The sequence below is a fragment of the Mesoplodon densirostris genome, chromosome 10 (assembly GCF_025265405.1).
Source record: "Mesoplodon densirostris isolate mMesDen1 chromosome 10, mMesDen1 primary haplotype, whole genome shotgun sequence".
NCBI classification, from domain to species: domain Eukaryota; kingdom Metazoa; phylum Chordata; class Mammalia; order Artiodactyla; family Ziphiidae; genus Mesoplodon; species Mesoplodon densirostris.
In genome coordinates this window covers 109,399,542-109,420,021 of record NC_082670.1, presented here as the reverse complement: position 1 = coordinate 109,420,021, position 20,480 = coordinate 109,399,542, and the positions used below count along the sequence as shown (strand labels likewise).

At 50.3% G+C, this 20,480-nt stretch overlaps 1 protein-coding gene across 3 annotated transcripts in view; it reads right to left on the bottom strand.

Annotated features, from left to right (window-relative positions):
• Positions 1-19,995, bottom strand: part of MGLL (monoglyceride lipase) — a 100,282-nt gene extending 80,287 nt beyond the window's left edge. For 2 of the 3 annotated variants that reach the window (XM_060110366.1, XM_060110368.1), the window contains exons 1-2: positions 17,030-17,039; positions 16,429-16,573 (exon numbers count right to left, since the gene is read on the bottom strand). In XM_060110366.1, the coding sequence (XP_059966349.1) occupies positions 16,429-16,573; positions 17,030-17,039 (155 nt within the window). Of the gene's footprint in view, positions 1-16,428; positions 16,574-17,029; positions 17,046-19,983 lie in introns of those variants that run through there. The other variant, XM_060110367.1, reaches the window with a different exon arrangement.
• Between the last annotated feature and the right edge of the window lie 485 nt (positions 19,996-20,480).

Here is a 20,480-nt window from a genome sequence, read left to right as displayed (position 1 = left end):
GAGCGAGCAGAGGGCTGGATGGCAGGTGGACACAGAGTTCCGGGCCGCCTCCTCACTGGACAGCAGGTTCACATCCAGACCCAGGTCAAGGTCACCTCAGCTCGAAGCCGCCCCAGCAGAGTCAGGCGATCCCCTCTGCTCACCGGTCACCTGCCCCTCATTTTCTTGCTTGCCTGCTGACTGCTGGCTTCCTGGAGGTGGGCCCTCGGCTCAGACCCCTGATTCCTGCCACAGGCACCAGGCCTCTGCAGGGCACTGAACGGTCCTAGCTCCTCTGGCTCCCCACCTGCAGAGCCAAGGGGCTGATCATCTTTATGGTGCTTTCCAGTTTCTCAGAGTCCACGAATGTTAACAAGGATTGTCCTGGGTGGTCAGTAGTCCTAGCTTTCCACTGTTCCTTAATTTCTCAATGTCTTTTCGTGAATATGTTCACAGAAGAGGGCAAATTTTATTTACAACGATAAAATTAAATGACCCAAGATGAGCGAGTCGGGAAGAGACTGTTCCATGAGGGAGAAATGGCCACAGCTGGAGGAGCGCTAGGAGGAGGTGGGCGAGGGTCCTGGGGACCTCCGTCCCCAGAGATGACTCCTATCCCTGCTTGAAGGACGGAGGACAATGCGGCCAGCACAGACTGCCCAGAGGAAGGCCCGTGAGTTCTCAAGGAGGAACCTCTCCTCAGACCCAGAGGAGACCCTGAAGACAGGGCAGTTCTGTGTGGGCATGGAGGCAACACTTATTCTTAGAGGTTTTGCAAGGAACCGTGTTTGCAAAGATAGCTGCAGTGTGATTTTGGACCTGGATGAAACAGGAAGTAACAGGCAGAGGTAAAAGGGATTCTTCAGCCTGAGAAGTGGCTCCCAACCTTCCTGTAAGAATGTGCTCGGTCCCGTCTTATGTAACATTAATTTTTTTTTTCCTGGAAGGAGAACAGCATGAACTTTCCAAGTCTGCAGATGGCTCCAAGTTCTCCTGGGTGGTGAAATGCAAAACAGATGGCAATAAACAATCGGGAATTTACTGAGAATGCAGGAGAGGTAGGACGAGCACACAGTGATGAATTTAAGGGAAATGGTCACAATCGTATGGGCACAGAGCTCAGAGCTCTGTTATGAAATGTTCTAAAACTGATTATGATGATGGTTGTACTACTCTGTAAATATACTGCCCTGACGGGCAGCTACAGTCAGGACGGCCTAATCAGAGCAGATGGTAGAGCTGGACACGAATGGAGGTGGATGGACCACGGACCATGGGCTCACACCACGACCTGTCACTGCACCAGGGCCCCTCATCAGAGCCACCGTGCCCTTCCAAGCATCAGTCTCATCCATAAGGTGGGGCAGTCATCCCTACCTTCACCAGCTGCCATGAGCATTATAAACAGTGCCTGTGCACACAGCTGGGTTCTATGAGCGGCTCTGTAAGCATTTGATATGGCAGAGCTCGGTGCTGGAGAGAGAACAGTGCCTTTAAAGCAAACAGATGTGGGTTCAAATCCTGGCTCTGCATTCATTAGCCCATGGTTCTCTGGGACCAGTTTCTACGTCAATAAAATATCAAGAATGATGCCAACCCGCTGGTGTGTTGTAAGATTCAGGGAGGTGAAGCCAAAGAAGTATCTAGCAAGGTGTCAGACTCGGGTGTGGGCCTTCCTGAAGACTAGTTTCCTTTCCTTTCCAAAGATGATGCAAGGCCTGAAGACATGCATTCAATTTTTGTCGTCAAATTTCTAACCTCTTTTCCATGATTATCTTTTTAATATGGTTGAGATCACAGTTTTATACTTAAATTTATATTACTTCTCTGTACCATTATATCCTAAATAACTTTGTGTCATTAGTTTTTTTGGTAAACATCGTTAAAAATGTTCGCATAGGGCTTCCCTGGTGGCGTAGTGGTTGAGAGTCCGCCTGCCGATATGCAGGGGACACGGGTTCGTGCCCTGGTCCGGGAAGATCCCACATGCCGCAGAGCGGCTGGGCCCGTGAGCCATGGCAGCTGAGCCTGTGCGTCCGGAGCCTGTGCTCCACAATGGGAGAGGCCACAGCAGTGAGAGGCCCGCATACCGCAAAATTAAAAAAAAAATGTTCGCATAACATTCCTTAACTCATTTCCTTAGGTATTTGCATTTTTGGGTAACAGCTTTAATGAGATAATTCACAGATCATATAATTTGCTCTTTTAAAGTGTACAACTCAGTGGTTTTTAGTATGTTTACAGAGTAGTACAACCATCATCATAATCAGTTTTAGAACACTTTCATCACCCCAAAAAGAAACCCTGTATCTTCAGCTATCACCCTGCAACTTTCCCAACCTCTGCCCAGCCCCTGGCAACCGCTAATCTACTTCCTGTCTCCACAGATTTGCCTATGCTGGACACTTCATGTAAACGGAGTCATATAATATGTCACCTTTCGTGACTGGCTTCTTTCACCTAGCATAATTGTTTCTGGTTCACCAATGTGTAAGTATTTCATTCCTTTTTATGCCCAAATAATATTCCATTGTATTGATATGCCACATTTTATTTATCCATTCATCAGGTATGGACATTGGATTGTTTCCACATTTTGACTATTATGAATAATGCTGCTGTGAATATTTGTGTACAACTGTCATCAGGGAAATGCAAATCAATATATATATATATGTTCTTTTTCAGATTCTTTTCCATTACAGGTTATTACAAAACATTATAGTTTCCTGTGATATACAGTAGGTCCTTATTTATCTATTCTATATATAGTAGTGTGTATCTTGTTAAACCCGAATTGTTTTTGCTATATACCTAGGAATGGAATTGCTGGGTCATATGCTAACAGTGTTTCACTTTTGAGTAACTGTCAGACTATCTTCCAAAGTGGCTGCAGCATTTTAAATTCCCTCCAGCAGTGCATGAGGGTCCAGATTTCTCCACATCCTCCCCAATACTTGTCATTTTCTTTTTTATTACAGCCACCCTGGTGGATGGGAAGTGGTACCTCACTGTGGTTTTCATTTGCATTTCCCTGATGACAACTGATGCTGAGCATCTTTTTATATGCTCACTGGCCATTTGTATATCTTCTTTGGGCAAATGTTACTCAGGTCTTTTGCCCATTTTTTTGATTGGGTTGTCTTTCTATCACTGAATTACAAGCATTCTTTTTATATTCTAGATACAATTCCCTTACCACATAGATGATTTACAAGTATTTTCTCCCATTTTGTGAACTGTCTTTTAGTTTTCTTGACAGTTTACTTTGAAGCACGAAAGTTTTTAATTCTGATGAAGTCCAATATATCAGTTTTTTCTTTTGTAACTTGTCCTTTTGGTGTCATCTACGAAACCACTGTCAAATCCAAGGTCATGAATATTTGCTCCTATGTCTTCTTCTAAGAGTTTTATAGTTGTAGCCCTTGCATTTAGGTTTTTGAGTTTATTTTTGTATATGGTGTGAGGAAGAGGTCCAACTTCCTTCTTTTGCATGTAGATATCCAAGTGTCCCAGCAACATTTGTTGAAAACACTATTATCTTCCTATTGAGTTCTTTTGGCATTCTTGTCAAAAATCAATTAATCATAGATATATGGGTTTTCCTGGACTCTCAATTCTTTTCCATCCTTATGCCAATAGCACACTGGTTTGATTATTGTTGTTTTATAGTAAATTTTGAAATCAGAAAATGTGAGTCCTCCAACTTTGTTCTCCTTCTTCAAGATTGTTTTGGCTTTTCTGGGCCCCTTGAGCTTCCACATGAATTTTAGAAACAGCTGATCAATTTCCAGAAAGAAGCCATCTGGGATTCTCATAGGGATTATATTAAATCTGCAGATCAATTTGGGGAGTACTGCCATGTTAACAATATTAAGTCTTCCAATCCATGAATATGGAATGTCTTTCCACTCATTTGGATTTTCTTTAACTTCTCTCAGCAGTGTTTTGCAGTTTTCAGAATACAAGTTTTGCATTTCTTTTGTTAAATTTATTTCTAAGCATTTCTATTCTCTCTGATGCTCTTTTAAATGAAATTGTCTTAATTTCATTTTCAGATTGTTCACTGCATGTATATAGAAATACAATCGATTGATTGATTGACTGATTTAATTTATTATTATTTTTTGCAGTACACGGGCCTCTCACTGTTACGGCCTCTCCTGTTGCGAAGCACAGGCTCTGGACACGCAGGCTCAGCGGCCATGGCTCACGGGCCCAGCCGCTCCGTGGCATGTGGGATCTTCCTGGACCGGGGCACAAACCCATGTCCCCTGCAACGGCAGCCGGACTCTCAACCACTGCGCCACCAGGGAAGCCCTACAATAGATTTTTATAATCTTGTTGAATTCATTTATTAGTTCTAATAGTTTTTAGTGGATTCCTTAGGATTTACTACATACGAGATCATGTCATCTGCAAACAGAGATAGTTTTAGTTTTTCCTTTTCAATCTGGATGCCTTTTCTTTCTTTTTCTTGCCTAATTGCCATAACTAGACCCTCAGTACAGTGATGAATAGCAGTGGTAAGATGGACATCCTTGTCTTGTTCCTTACCTTAGGAAAAAAGCATACAGTCATTTATCATTAAGTATGGTATTAGCTTGAGACTTTTGTCATTGTTCTTTATCAGGCTGAGGAAGGTCCCCTCAATTCATAGTTTGTTGGATGTTTTTATCATGAAAGTGTGTTGGATTCTGTCAAACACTTTTTCTGCATATACTGAGATGATCATGTGAGTTTTTTTAATTTTACTAATATAGTGTATTGTAGTAATTGAGTTTCAGATATTAAACCATCCTTGCATTCTGGGGATAAATCTCACTTGGTAATATTGTATAATTCTTTTTTCTGTTGTTGGATTCAGTTTGTTAGTATTTAACTGAGGATTTCTGCATCAATGTTTATAAGAAATATTAGCCTGTAGTTTTCTTTTCTTGCATGTCTTTGTTTGCTTTTGGCAACCCGGTAATAATGGCCACTTAGAATGAGTTGGGAAGTGCTTCCTCTTCTAAGAAAAATCTGTGACTAATTAGCATTAATTCTTCTTTATACGTTTAGTAGATTTCAACAGTGAAGCCATCTGGGCCTGGGCTTCTCTTTGTGGGTAGTTGTTTTACTTATTAATTCGATCTCATTACTTGTTATAAGTCTATTCAGATTTTTTTTAATTTCTTCTTAGGTCAGTTTTGCTAGTTTGCATCTTTCTAGAAATGTGTTCACTTTATCTAAGTTACCTAATTTATTGGTGTACAATTGCTCATACTATTCCTTTATAACTTTTTATTTATGAAAGATTGGTACTAATGTTTCCTCTTTCATTTCTGATTCTAGTAATTTGAGTCTTCTCCCCTTTCTTCTTGATCAGTCTAGAGATTTGTCAGTTTTGTTGATCTTTTCAAACAGCCAACTTTTGGATTTGTTTATTTTCTCTATGGTTTTTCTATTCTCTACTTCACTAATTTCTGATCTCATCTTTATTATTTCCTTCCTTCTGCTTGCTTTAGGTTTAATTTACTATTCTTTTTCTAGTGTCTTAAGGAGATAGACTGGTCCTATAGCCACCTCTAGCTACAAATAACACTGGGAAGTGAGAATGGTTTTAATCAGGTGTAAATATTCCAATCATTAGTCATAAAGCCACCCCACTGCCACCCCGGGGACAAAAACCAGTAAGAAAGGAGGAGGAATCACTAGAGAGAAGGCAACTACGGGGTCTACACAGTACTGACAGAGTTTGTCCCTGGTATCTCCCACTCTTGTGTCTGAACCTGTCTGAACCTGCCAGCCGGCCAGTAGGGTTTGCTGAAACCAGATGGTCCTAGACACAAGACATCAAGGCAAAGGCAACTTCAGACAGGCTGGGGCATCTACCATGGAATCACAGAGAAGCAAAAATGTGAAAAGTCAGGATCCTCATCCAAGTTCAATCATGGAAGATTTACCCAATTAGAGGAAAGACTCACAGAGGAAGGATCATGTGAAGACACAGCGAGAAGGTGGCCATCTACAAGCCAGAAGAGAGCTCTCACCAGAAACCAACCCAACCAGCACCTGGATCTTGGACCTTCAGCCTTCAGGACTGTGAGAAAAATAAATTTCTGTTGTTTAAGCCACCAGGCCTGTGGTATTTTGTTATGGCAGCCCTAGCAGACTAATACAAGGACCGTTCAAATTCAGGCTCCTGAACCAGCGATTCCAAACTCTTCTTCTGCCACGTACCATAGACTATAGTTTCCAAAGACTTCCTGTCGTTTTCAGAACATACCTCCGTGCCTGTGTGAAAGTGGTTCCTCCAACCACATTCAAGGGCCGACTTAAAGTCACCTCAACTTTTCCCCGAAACCACACCCCCTCCCCCCGAATGCACTGCCCTCACAAGCAAACTCCCACGGTGCTTGGAACTGTCTCCCTGATAAATGTGGGGAGACGTCTTCAAAGGCAGACAGGGGGCTGTTTCATTTCCATATCTCCAAACCAGAATGAAACACGGCACACACAAGATGTTCAGAAAGAACTCATGGGATTGGAGGTCTGCAGTCAAGCAGACCCTGGGTCTCCATGTCGCTTTGAGGACCCCCCATCGCTGTCTACCACAGCGCTGAGTTTACATCTGGAGCTCAGTTAACGCCCACTGAGTCATCCCCCACATCAAGAAGAAGCTGACACCACTCCAGATTCTGGTGTCCACGCTGACTTCTGTGCTAACACGGAAAACACTGTCTGCCGTCCTGCAGTTCCCACTTGCAGGGGTGTCTTCACACACAGACCTTTACTTCAAAGTTAAATTGGCCAAAACCCAGCCACCTAGTATCCCAGGGGATCAACTGTAGGGAATGTTCCCATCCTAGGTGTTACTAACTCGTTCACTCATGCTTCTGGATTTAGGTGCTGCATTTCCTGCACAAACAGGTAGCCCCTCTGACCTATACTTGATGGAAATGTTCTGTTCTCTTCCTCGAAAACCATGCCAGAGGGATTTTTGAGACTCATCTAGCCCAATCATCTTACTCTAAATATAGGAAGTTCATTCATTCATTCAACAAACATGTTGAGATCCCTTAGTTTGTGCCAGGCACGGAACTCTACAAGGGGCACGCACTAAGGAAGCATGAATTCTGCCCTGGAGAAGCTCACAGGTTGTTCTACCACTATGAGATGCAAAACACACCAGAGTTACATAAAATACAAAACCCTCTGGGAACTTGCTGGAAGGTCTAAATGAGGATACCTTGTCCAGAGTCACTCAGAGGCAGAAATAAAATTTCAACCCTGGTTTTCCACATCTCAGCACAAAAATCTTTCCCATTGTTGAACGTGACAGATTCAACAATGGCCACAAACTATCCTCCCCTCACCTTGCTCCGTGGATGCGTCCCCACCGCCTCCGGGCTGACTGACTTCGACATCTGCAAACTCGACACAAGCAGAGACTTGGAAAGCACGCTGTTGCTCACGAAACAATGCCACCCTAACAGCCTGGGAGAGGAGGACAGGGGATGTGGGGAAGGACAGACGTGCTCCTGCCAACAGCCTGCCAGGGCCAGACACTTGAGACCAGCAGCCCCCCGCCAGCTGCCAGTCCTGCACAGAGACACATGGAGAGCCCAGCCAAGACTAGCACAAGGACTGCCCGGCTGAGCGCAGCACAGGGCGCCAACCCAGAAAGTTCCTGATGCACTGACCACCCTGCCACTGCAGAGGCGGCAGGTGCCAGGACGGCCCTTGTAGCACAGGCTCATCCTGTAGCACGAGCATCTCCACGCACCCCGGCCCGCAATCAGGACCAAAGGAGACACACACGGCAAGGACTGAAGCCACTGAAGATGGGGCTCTGAGAAGCGGGTGGGTCTGTCTGCACTGGCCCCCAGCCTCGCTCCCTAAGAGTCACTGGGTCCTCCAGCCAGTCAAGAGTGACACCTCAAACACTGTCACAGAGGTCTCATGTGACACTAAAGAAAGTATCTAACTTGCTACCTATGTGTTATCTCAAAAAGAATTTCACCACCAACGGCTTCCCCATGACTTTGTAAACTAAGCATCTACAGAAGTTTACTGTGGAGTTTGAAATCTCACTGAAATGGAACTGAGTTTTAACTGTTAAGGAAAAAAAGTAAAAACCTGGGGTCTGGGGAAAGCACACAGCCTGCAACATGGGGAGAGAGGTCAAGGTGGAGTTTAGAAAGGTTACTGCTGTGCCTCTGGGTCTCTGTGACTCATGCCGGCCAGGAGGGTGGAGGGGAGTAAGGAAGGGTGGCGAGTAACAGACAAGCCCACGGTCCCCAGAGCTCACCAGCCAGACGGTGGGTGCCAGGCGCTGACCACCCACTGATGTCTAACCGTATAATCACCTGGGGGAGAGGTGAGAAGACCGACACACTGGTCCAGTGACGGCCCCCACGCCGTCCGTGTGGACTCAGGCTGGTCCTGGGGCCTGGCTCCACGGCCTTCGCCATTCTCCGCTGCACCATCCGGCTGTGCACATACCTCTACAAGAGTGACTCAACAGGAAGAACAGAGCGGAGCTCCTAAAATGTCTAAAGGCAGCGCTTCCTAAGCGGGGGCCTTTCATCTCTAATCCAGCCGCCGTGGACAGCCTGGGGCAAAGTGGCCTGCTCTGACCTGGAGAGCCTGACCAGAGCCTGGGGTGACCCAGCCTGCAGCTTCCTCCCTGCCTTCCAGCTCCTTCTCTCGCCATCCTTCCTTCCACCCTCCCCCCCGACTCCACCCGGGGCCCCCACCTCCTCGGTGTCTTCTCTTGTGTTCCTGGAGGCCTCCTGGGTTTCTCCTCCCACCCCTGGGTCTAAGTCAGGCTCCTGCGTCCTCCTGAGGCCCGTCTACCCCCGCTCCTCAGCCCCCTGGGCGCCGCACAGGTGCCCACACACTCTTCAGCACTGAAAACACAACCACCAGGACAGAGGCGTGGGAAATGATTCCTTTGGTGGGGGCAGGGGGCGGGGAGAAGGGTGGCAATTAGGACCTCTCTAAGCCGGGCCCCAAGCCAGACATTTGTTTAAACGCTTACTGGGAAGGGCTGATCTGTGGTTTAAACCCACGAGAGGAAGGTGTGGGAGCAGCTGCTGAGAGACAGGGTGGGGCGGAAGAACTCCGGGGTTGCCCTCTGGCCCCGCCAGCCCCCGGGTGACCATGCCCACCCTCTGAGCCACCTCCCCTCACATGATGAGGCTGCACAGAGTGCTGGGGTCACAGGCCGCCCCGACCTTGACAGTCTGGGGGAGTCTGTGATCCACCGTCCTTTCTGGGAAACAGCATATACTCGCCCATCATGATGTCGACAGGTCCGCAAACTCCACCCCCTAAACCCTCCACCAGCCGTGGGATGCCCCCAGGGAGGACGCATTGCCCAAACCCTCCTTCTGTTCTGCCCCTCCTCTTCCTCCCTCCTCCCCCCTTCCTTCCAGAAGGTTAATGAGAAGAGCTCCTTTGAACCTTTCTGAGGACGGTGAGAAACTTTCCACTGCTGCGTACCAGAGAGCCTGCCCAACGCCAGAGCGGAGACTGATGCCCAGCGAAGTGCGGGAGGGACGCCTGCTGCCATGAGCCGCAACAGCGTGACACAGAGCAAGCTCCTCTGGCGGCCCTCTTCCCTGCACCCGCCCCTCTGGGAGTGGACCAGGCCCTCGATACAGAGAAAACGTCACCCCTAGTCCCACTCGATGGCTACCACTGCCTCCCCACCCCCACCCCAGTGAACAAGCCTGTGTGAAGTGAAAGCACCTCCTCCAAGAGACTTGGCTGACCCTAAATATGGGACAAGGGTCATCCTGTCATCTCAGCCGCAAAGATTTGCACCACTAAGGACCGTTTCCCCATTGAGACAATAACAGATGTTTGCCTGGCACTGGGGGACAAAGTGCGCCTGGGATCAGCATCTCTACCTAAAAGGTGCCAAGAGACAGACAATGGTGAACATGGCTCTCGTTCAGGAAGCAGCTTATTTTGCTGTTTTTTTCCTTCAACTCCACTGCAAACAAAGACAGACTTGTATCTGCAGAACATTCTTAAAGCAACTGGAAAAAATTATCCCTTAACGTAGCTGTTGGAAAAATCAACTGCAAGAATAGGAGCGGCCTTTCCTCTCGCCATCAAAAGATCTTTGCTGTTTGAAGAATCTTTAAAAAAAAAAAAAGCCCAGAGAGATGCCCTATTTAAAACTAAGGCAGTTTGCTGTGCTGTAAGAACGGCAGAAGCACCAGGAGGAGGACCAGCGGCTCCTTACAAGGGGAAGGAACTTTTGGAAATTCTTAAAATAGGCAAGAGAAATCTGAAGTAGTACTGCAAGGCAGTGATCTGATTAAAAATAATGTCCTTGCTATAAAACGCATAGTAAGGTCCATTTTCTCAGTGTCTACGTAGAAATTTCATGAGCCAACACATGTAAGTCAAAGGTGGTTTTTGAGTCCTCAGCGTGGGGAGAGGATGGAAGGCAGGAAGAATTCCTTTCTTACCTTCATGAAATCAACCGCTCCCGCGTGAGTATTTTACTGGTGACGCTCGCAGTGTGGTTCGTTTTGCGGCCCCGATACCTCTCCTCCATTTCTCCTACTGGCTTATCAGGGAGGCTCCAGCAAGGTATCCCACAACACCTGGAGCGCCCCATGTCGTCACAGGCAGAGAGCAGCCCCGGGTCTTCAGAGCGGAGCAATCTAAAGGTGTTCCCTGTGCGCTGTCACCCAGGGAGACACCTGGGAGCGCCCCCCGCTGCCATCACCACCACACACTGTCAGTCCCCTGCAACTTGAGGTGCAACTACCACGCCTGACTCAGCACCCTTCACCTGACACCTGGATGATGGCAAACACCTCCAGCCAGCTGGCTGTCCAAGTCACACGCCTGACTGCACCACTTCCTGGCCTAACACCTGTCCATGGCTCCCCACCCCTTGAGGCTCAAGTTCAAGCCGGCAGCTCGGCCTTCAGGACCCTGGGCACCTGGCCCCACCCGCCCACCTTTCTAGCTTCACTCGGTTCCCTGCCCCGCGCGCCCTTCTCACAGGTGCAATACCGTTCAAGGGTGCTGGCTGGAAGGGTGAGTAGGCGCTGAAATCCAGCCCACGCTCTGCTCACCAAACCTCACACCTGTGAGGCCACGTCTACCTGAATGGGCTCCTTTGTCTAACGTGCACCAAGGTGTTGTGTGGCTAGCAGTGGTCACGTCTCCAGGTCCCTGCCCCTCGTACAATAACTACGCCCACCGCTTCCTGAAACACAGCGGCCTTTGCTCCTCTCTCCCCACCCTGGTGCCCAGCTCTGTCTAGGACACGCAGGCTGCAATAAACCAGGGTCTGCTAACTGACTTCTTGGGTGGCAGCATGGCTATGGCTAAGCGGGAAGAGTGGATACTCACGGAGCTGAGCCCTCAGGGCCTGCCTTCCTGCAGAGGCTCTGGGGAGCCCAAGAGCTATCCCAGACCCCACAATCGGGGGAAGGTCCAAGGAGCTGGGCTGGGAGATAGATCCGTGGCGGCCCTCATGACCATGGGAACCAAGAGAATGGAGTTCAAAGTGGCTACTTTTAGGGACAGTGAAAGGATGTGATTTGCTTGGCCCTGGGGATGTACCAACCAAAGGTAAGTGATTCAGTGACGCCTAGCCACACAGGCGGCAGGAGTTCACAGGGGGTGGGGTCATGAGGGCTGCAGGGGCCCACAGGGAGGGAGAAACACTCCAAGAAACACAGAAGCTGGGGAACGCTGCCCAGGACACTGAACCCACACCGTGAGCAGCGGGGAGAAAGGCACCAAGTAACTGACACACAACCTGATTGGAAAGCCTAAGGCGGAGGGGAGGACGGACAGATGCCCAACTGATCTAAGGGAACAGAATCTCCAGCGGGCGGGCGGTGGAAATCAAGTCCAACCAGATGATGGAGACTCTGCCTCTGTGGTCTGGACCAGGTTGGCCGGGAGGGGCCCAGCTCCTGGAGTCACAGATGCCACACCCAAGTGGTTGGTGGCTGATGGAAGGACATCATGAGGGGCGGCAGGAAGGTAGGATGTTCTCTAGCATTTAAATATATCCCAGCTTCAGGGAATGGCTTCTTCTCCAGGTAAATGTGCAAAGGTGGGAGGAAGTGCCCTAAGACGGCATCGCCCGAAACTCCAGACACAGACTGCGAAGGCCTCGTGTCTGAAAGGGAGCAAAGTGACCCAGGAAAGGGTAGGGCAGGGGTAGGGGATGTCAGCTGAGCCCTGTTCTGGGGAATGGGAATATAGAGGGGAGGAGGGGCCTTGGCTTGTTGATTCTAGATCCACTGACAACAGCCATGGCTCTGAGAACACAGGGAGGTTCCAGAAACAATGCCACACCACCCTCCTTAGTCCAGCCCCTGCCATGGGCCCCACTCCCAGCACCTTGTCACCAAGAGGAAAGTCCTGACAACCACACTGGCTGAGACTGTGAGGGGGCAGCTTGGACGGGCGGAGGCGGGGAGGGGAGAGGAGGCGTCCACGGCAACCAGTGGCCACGGGGTCACTGGAGGAAGACCAGCTCCTGAGTGGAGGCAAGAAAGGAGAAGCGGGCAAAGCCACGCAGACTGGAGAAGGGGCTCCGGGGCTCAGGTTGGGAGGTCCCTGCAAAGGTAGGGGCTCTGGAGCTTCCACTGAGGAGTCACCCAGGCATCTGCATCAGGCCATTGTCCCATGGAGGGCCAGTGCTCTTTGAAACGGCCCCCTCGGTACACTGGCTGTTACCACCAAAGAAGCTGCAGAAGGAGAGCCTGGTCCGTTGCTCAGCGTTGGGCGGGGGTGGGGTGCTCCCCAGAGACAAAGCACACTCAGCACGCGGGGAGCCCCTGCTCAAAGGAGCATCTGGGCATTTATCCCACAAGTGTCTATTTCACACCAGCCTTGTGGACAGACAGATGGGCACGACCAGTCCGTGCCGGGAACTAACCGCCCAGAAGGCTGCGCCGTGCAATCCCACCATGACGGTGAGCCCTCTAGCCCTCCTGGTCCAGCAGAACCAAGGGAGGACTTCTTTGGAGCCAAGTCATCACACTGAGTATTGTTTCAGACCCCCACCCCCACCCCGGGCCCCCCAACAATGTGGCCCAGTCATTCATCCTGTGGGGCAGGAGGGCTAAGTAATATTCAGAAGGTAATTCAAAGTTGCCCTTTAAGTGGACTGAGGGCCCCATGGTGGACTGAATCCAAAGGTGTGAAATACTATCCAAGGGAACGAGAGCCCACAGAGCAACTCAAGCCTCACCTGGGCTGGTCTCCATCACCCTGAAAACACCATCATGGAAACTTGCTGAAGAACCAGTGTTTTACAATTCCAAAGTACTCAATAAGGCAGCCAGTCCCCAGGGCATCAGAAGATTTTGTTTCAGAATGGATCATATTTTAATCTATTTCCCACTTCTAATATACTATGAAGAAACAATTAGGGAGGGTTAATTATTCTATTACTCTTTACCATAAGAAGTGACCTTCACTCTAACAAAAAATATAAGAATTTATCAGGAAGACAGTACTTAGACAAAAGTCTGTCTTCCTTAGTAAGAGACTTGGAACCAGAGGAATGTGGACAAAATGCAGTTGGACCAGCTTTAAAAGAGGGAAAATAATGATAACATCTGCCCCACAGGTTGATGTGAAGATAAAACGAGATCACATCTAAGAGACTAGTCCGGACTCCAGAACACACGATAATTCTGCTACACCTTAAGTACGATGTTTGTTGTTACAGTAAATACTACCAGATGAGCATGAATCTGCCTTGGCGTAACCAAGCGTAGGCTTTAAGCCTCTGGTTCATAATGATTGAAGACTGAGTCTGGCCGGCTCTGTTAAAAACAGCATTGAGTCTGGACGCACATGTGGTAACAGCGATCCCAGGAATCGCCTTCCTCTTTCCCAGGGCCCAGTGTGAGGAGGCCAGTATTTGTAGAGACACAATTTGTTTGCATCAGCAGGTTAAGCCAGCTTCCCAGTGTGGCTGACGCCATGACCCTCGGTCGCTCTGGGCCACCGGCAGAGCTGGTCTGGGAACCCAGCAAATGCTCCGGGGGCTGAGTGTTCTGGCAGGTGTTCTGAACAGGCCCAACTTGACCAGAAATCCAACCCATCCCAGTGCTCAGTAAGAGAGACAGGCACCGACCCCTCTGTTGGACACTGTCTGTAAGTCAGTGGCTTCTGAGGTCCCAAGGGCCTCTGTGGGAAAGATTTTTTAAAAGGAGCAGAGAAAAGGGACATTTGCTGGTGTTTTCCCCGCCGATTAGAGCAGACAAGACTCTGAGCTAACTGGGGGAAAGACCGTGGAGGACACTCCCTGGAGGGGAAGGGCGGAGGCCAGTGGTCCCCTCCCGCTCCCAGAGGCAGCAGAGCTGTCCCAGAGCAGCAAGAGGGCAGGGCTGCCGCACTGCTATCTGCCAGAGCAGCTGGGCTCAGCTTCTCCAACAGGGACACGCTCCCCCACCAGCCCGCACAGACCTCTGCCCTGAGGCCCCCGCTGCGTCCTCACCACTCGGCCTGCCCTGACCCCTCCCCCAGGACGCCAGGATGCGGCATCTGTCACCGCAGGGGCCTCCAGACATTCCAACTGGTCAGGGCTGGTGGTGAAATGTTTTACGGACCCCCTGACAGAGGGGGGCCAATCCCAGAGGGAGTTTATCGACCTGCATCATCTCAGGGGGTGGAGGCCGAGCAGGTAGGCAGGCAGCCTCTCTTCCAAAGCCCAGGGCCCAGCTACCTCAACCACCCACCCCCGTTCTTATTCCCATCAGCGTCCGCTGCAAGGTAAACACTGACCCCAAGAGACACTCGGTTTAAACAACTAGGAGTGGCGTTTGCCATCTCTAACTAGAGCAAAAGCGAGGGAGCACAGAGCTCCCCACAGTGTGACTCAGGGTGGAGACCATGAAAGCCACTCACGGCCCAGGGAAGGGCAGCCATTCGGCCTCGGCCCACCCATTCAGCTCCGCCTCGCCCCGTCTGAGGACCGCAGGGTCTCCCTGCCATCGACCTGGAGCGAGGACAACCTCCCCACTTAACCAGGAAGTCCCCAAAGTCTGAGACTCAAACATCACAATCTTTGTCCTCTTTTTGTATATTGATCAAATGCACCACATACCACGAAGTTGTTAGAAATTAAACCAAGAGTGTGCACTTGTACTGCCAGTTAAGTCAGAATGGAGAATTAATGATAATGCTTGACAACCCCACCTCCCCATCTGACACACATGCACACACACACACACTCTCTCCTCTAGAGGAAATCTTTAAGAAGGACATGGCCAGACCTGTAGGAACTCTTTTTTTTTTTTTGCAGTACGCAGGCCTCTCACTGTTGTGGCCTCTCCCGTTGCGGACCACAGGCTCCGGACGCGCAGGCTCAGCAGCCATGGCTCACGGGCCTAGCTAGCCGCTCAGCGGCATGTGGGATCTTCCTGGACCGGGGCACGAACCCGTGTCCCCTGCATCGGCAGGCGGACTCTCAACCACTGCGCCACCAGGGAAGCCCTGTAGGAGTTCTTAACTGCCCATTACAATAGCCGGTTTATATGGCTGCCCTGAAGCTATGATTTTAAACCAGGTCTTTAAAGTCCATATCTCTGCTTTTGTTTTTGTTTTTTAATGTGCAGCTACCTGGATTATACAAACCTTGTTGAAAATGTAGGAAGAATTTTGTATCTGTACTAGGGTTGGGTGATGACTGAAACACAAAGGGAGACATAATCCTATAATCCATACCACACCATACATGTCCCCTAGGAGACAACAGGACTGTGAAACAGGTAACATGTCCATGGAACAGAAGATGTTCACTTGTCACTAGGCCAATTGGTTACCGCAAATAATTTCTTTCCCTGAACAACACAAACAAGCAGGGTTTTCCCTATTTCGTACAAGAGGAGGGAAGCAGGAGACCAGCTGTCTTACTGTGTGCAGTCCCAACGCCTGTTTCTAATAGCAAGACAAATCCTTGATGGAAAATGTACAAAGTAATTGAGCTGGCAAGAAATCAGGAGGAAACACCCAGAGCCCTTTCTTTCTGTTACATAGGTATGACATCTTCTGAAGCTCATACTCAAACAGGAAAAGAGAACAAAAGTTACTATATATCCATTATTTTGATTTTCTTATCTGATTAGGTGGTTTTCTATAATTGTTGGGTTGGATTTTAAAGGAATGCCTGTACAACAGGAAATCAACTCCAGTACAAAAAATAAAGTCATGTGGAATTTTTGAAAACTGCCATACGGTAGAATCCGTATCCTAGTTGTTATAATGAAAATAGAACGTCTGCTTAATTTTAAAAAAAGATGATATATAAGTCTCAGTTCTGTTAGTCTGCTGTGCCTGATGTTAAAATGGCACGTAAAGATGGTCATGGAGAAAGTGGCCGCACAGGAGCTGCACACAAAGGGGGAGAGGGGACATGAACCCCCCCAGGGCACATCCGGGTAGCACTCGGGGGAGACTTACCTGGGTGTGCCCGAGGGTTTCCAGTACCGGCAGAAGAGGTACTGTCCGTCGGCGTTGACCAGGTGAGGGAGGTCCTGGTACGGAACACTCTGCGGGGTCCGCCTGGGAGAACTTTCCTCCGGCATTCTGAAAGGATCTTCAGGTCCTGGGAAGGAAGAAGGACACATTCCAAAGTCAGGGATAGGGCAAAACACAGAGATCAGGAGGGAAACCTTGTTCAGAGTAACAATTTTTTAAAGCAGGTTAAAAACAAAAACCCTCCATTTCAAATATTTTAAAAATACATATATATTTCTTAAGACTGAAAAATCCCATTTGTTCTTAAGAAAAATGCTCACTTTATTTTTTAAGTGCCTCATTAAGCTTTTCCCCCCTTCCCATCTGTGTTTATTTTAAATCATTTCAGGAAACTTCATCTTAAAGGCTATTTTAGCTGTAATCAAGTGGAAATCATAGTCAGCTCTGTGGGTATAAAGACCCAGCTGCAAAAGACCCATCTATCTTAAAATCCCCAAGGAAGTTTCAAAGGGGCGCGATAATGAGGTGGATGATATCCCGATTAATTCCTCCTGTCTGAAATTCCAAGGATGCCATGACAAACCTGTTTCCATCACGTCCTGGCTTCTGTGGTTCACAACCACACAGCCTTGACAGTTAGAGCCAGGCAAACACGGGCTGTTCCCTCATCTCGGCGGTCACAGGGCAGCCTGCAGGGCACCCCACGCCCCTGCTTCCCACCTCGCGCCCTGGCTCACAGATACCGCCCAGACTTGAAGGGTGCGGCGCCCTCTCAGCCCTCCGGGGCCGCCCTCCCTGCGCGGGGCGGGCCCCGGGCCCCTGCGAGCCTCCAATACTAGTTCACCATCACTTTTCCTAAACAAACCACTGAGGAGGGGTGAAGCGGGGCCGGGAGCCCGGCGCCCACTGCCCGGGAAGCCAGAGAACCAGGTCCGCGCTCCCAGGGCCCCCGCACACGCACACATGCGGGTCCCCGAGGAAAGTCACCCAGGCTCCCGACAAACTTTGTTCCCCTCCCGTCTCCACCAGCGCAGGCAGCACAGCCCCGCGCTGTCTCTGGAGGTGCCGCCAGCTGCTCTGCTCGCGGACGGGCACTGGGACACGGAGTTGACGGGTCCAAGTTGGTTCGGGGCTGCTGCTGGGGAGCGGGGCGCGCGCGCACCGATGCACACACAGACACGCGCGCGCTCGTGCGCACACGCGCGCAGGGGCGCGGGAGCCCACGCCGAGCCCGGACGCGGGGACGCGGGGACCCAGGGCTGCCCCACCCTGGGACGGCGCGGCAGCCGGAGGCGGGGACGGGAGGCAGTTACCGGGGCCACGAGCGCCGCTGTCGCGTCCCCGAGCGCGGTCCTCGTCTGTGGCGGGCCAGGGCCGGAGAACTGCGCGCCGCCGGCTCCGCGGAGACAGGGCGCGGCGTCCGCGCCGCCACTTATCCCGGCTCTCGGCGGGGGCGGCCGGAGGGGGTGGGAACGCGAGAGGCGGCGCCGGGCCCACGTGTGCGGCCAGCGGACCCGCCACGCGCTCCTCCCCGCCGGCCGCGCCCCGGGGTGGCCGCGCCGAGGGCTGTCACTCCCCGAACGGAGACGGCTCTCGGGAGCCTCCGCGCGGGAGGACACGCCACACCCACGCGCGCACACACCACGCGCGCACACCCACCCGCACAGAGACACATTCAGGGACACACATGCACACAGACCTCCCCACAGATACACACACGTGGGCACCACGCATGCAAACAACAAACCACACGGACACACACTCAATACACAAAGACAGACACGCGATCCACAGATACACACAAACCCACATAACACATAAAAAGGAACAGAGAAGCACTCAGACAGACACCCCATGCAGACAGAGACACACACACATCACACACACACACCACACAGACACACACACAAAGCTGGGTGTTAATCCCCAAAAGGTAGGGTAGAGGCAGACAAGTGCAGGCCTTGCCCCAGAAACCCTCCCTGGGATCCTAACAAAACCCCTGGGAACAGGGAATTCTGAGCAGCATCCAGTGCAGCTGGCAGTGCAGCTGGGGCACAGGGACAGCACTGGATCAGAGTCTAGACCACCTGGGCTCAGCGTTAGCACCTCCAATTTGCCTGTGAGGCTTCGTCTCCTCACCTGCAACCCACGACTGACAACACCTCTGTCCCTGAGTGACAGGTGCCCCTGCTCACACTGACCTCGGGAGGCCTTTGCGTCCTTCCTTCTTTCACAAACAACTTTACACTATAGCAGTGTTGAAAAGAACCACTGTCCTCCAGAAACTCCCATCTCAGGGTCACACGTCTTGAGAGTGGAGACCCAGGCTGCTTAAGGCCTGTGCTCCAAAGTAAGAAATACAACGAGAGAAGCGGTTGAGAAGCCGCTTGGGTGTAAGCGCTGCGGAGAGGGGTGGCTAAGTGACAGGACCCAGGCACGGCAAGTCTGGAGCAGCCGTCTCAGAGCAGAGAGCCCGGAGGTGGAGGCTGTCACACTGCAAGCACCTGGATTAGAAAATTTTTTGTTTGTTTGTTTTTTGCAGTACACGGGCCTCTCACTGCTGCGGCCTCTCCCGCTGCAGAGCACAGGCTCCGGACACGCAGGCTCAGCGGCCACGGCTCACAGGCCCAGCCACTCCACGGCATGTGGGATCTTCCCGGACCGGGGCACGAACCTGTGTCCCCTGCATCGGCAGGCGGACTCCCAACCACTGCGCCACCAGGGAAGCCCTGGATTAGAATTTATTCAAGGAGTGGCCACTGGGGTCCAATGGACACTGTGGGGGACCCAAAGCCCACCAAGTCCCCTGTATGCACTTGTTTCAGATTTTCCCAGCTCCAGCATCTCATGATTTTGAATACACATTGTGAAAGTTTGGGGGACAGTTTTCAGCAGAACCCCAGTGGACGTGGTGGTTAAGAGCTTGAAGAGTCTCTCCTAGTTTGGTTACCGACATAAACAAGAGCACGGGGGTTGGTAGCGCCCACACTGGGAGTTCAGAGAGTGGGACTGTGCTGTTCCGTACCTGGCTTTTTGTTTTTTTTTTTTAATTAAACTTTTTGAGAAAATTGTAGGCTCGATTATTCAATTATATAAATGTAGATTCAATTCAGAAATAATAGAGAGAGATGCTGTGTACCCTTTAATCCAGAGGTAACATCTTGCAAAATTATAGGGCCATGTCACAACTGGGATATGGATGTTGACAGAACCTTCCAACCCCACAAAGATCCCTCATGTTGCCCTCTTTCAGTCACACCCTCTGCTCTCCCATCCCCACTCTCCCCACACCCCCTGGTAACCACTAAGATGTTCTCCATCTCTAAACTTTTCTAATTTCAAGAAGTTTTATAAGTTGAATTGCACAGTGTGTAGCCTTTTAGGATTCGCTTTTTTCTTTCAGCATTTCCAGGTTGTCATGTAGTATCCTATGGTATGCATGTAGCACACGGTTTAACAGTTCACCAGGTGAAGGACGTCTGGATTGTTTTCAGTGTCTGGCTACTATGAATAAAACTTCTGTAAACATTCATCTGCAGGTTTTTGCATTTCTCTGGCATCAATGCCCTGGAGTACAATTGCTGGGCCCTATGGAAACTGCATGTTTAGTTTTTTAAGAGACTGCCAAAATGTATTTCAGAGTGGTTGTCGCATTTCATATTCCCACCAGAGATGTATGAGGGATCCAGTTTCTCATCATCCTTGTCCGCATTTACTGTTGTCGCCGTTTCTTTGTTCTGCCATCCTGTTAGATATGTAGTGGTATCTCGTGATTTTAATTTTCATTTGTCTAATGGCTCACATTGAGTAGCATTTATGTACTTATTTGCCATCTGTATATCCAATTTACTGGATGCCTCTTCATGGCTTTTGACCATTTTCTTTTTTTTTTTTTTTTTTTGCGGTACGCGGGCCTCTCACTGTTGTGGCCTCTCCCGTTGCAGAGCACAGGCTCCGGACGCGCAGGCCCAGCGGCCATGGCTCACGGGCCCAGTCGCTCCGCGGCGTGTGGGATTCTCCCGGACAGGGGCACG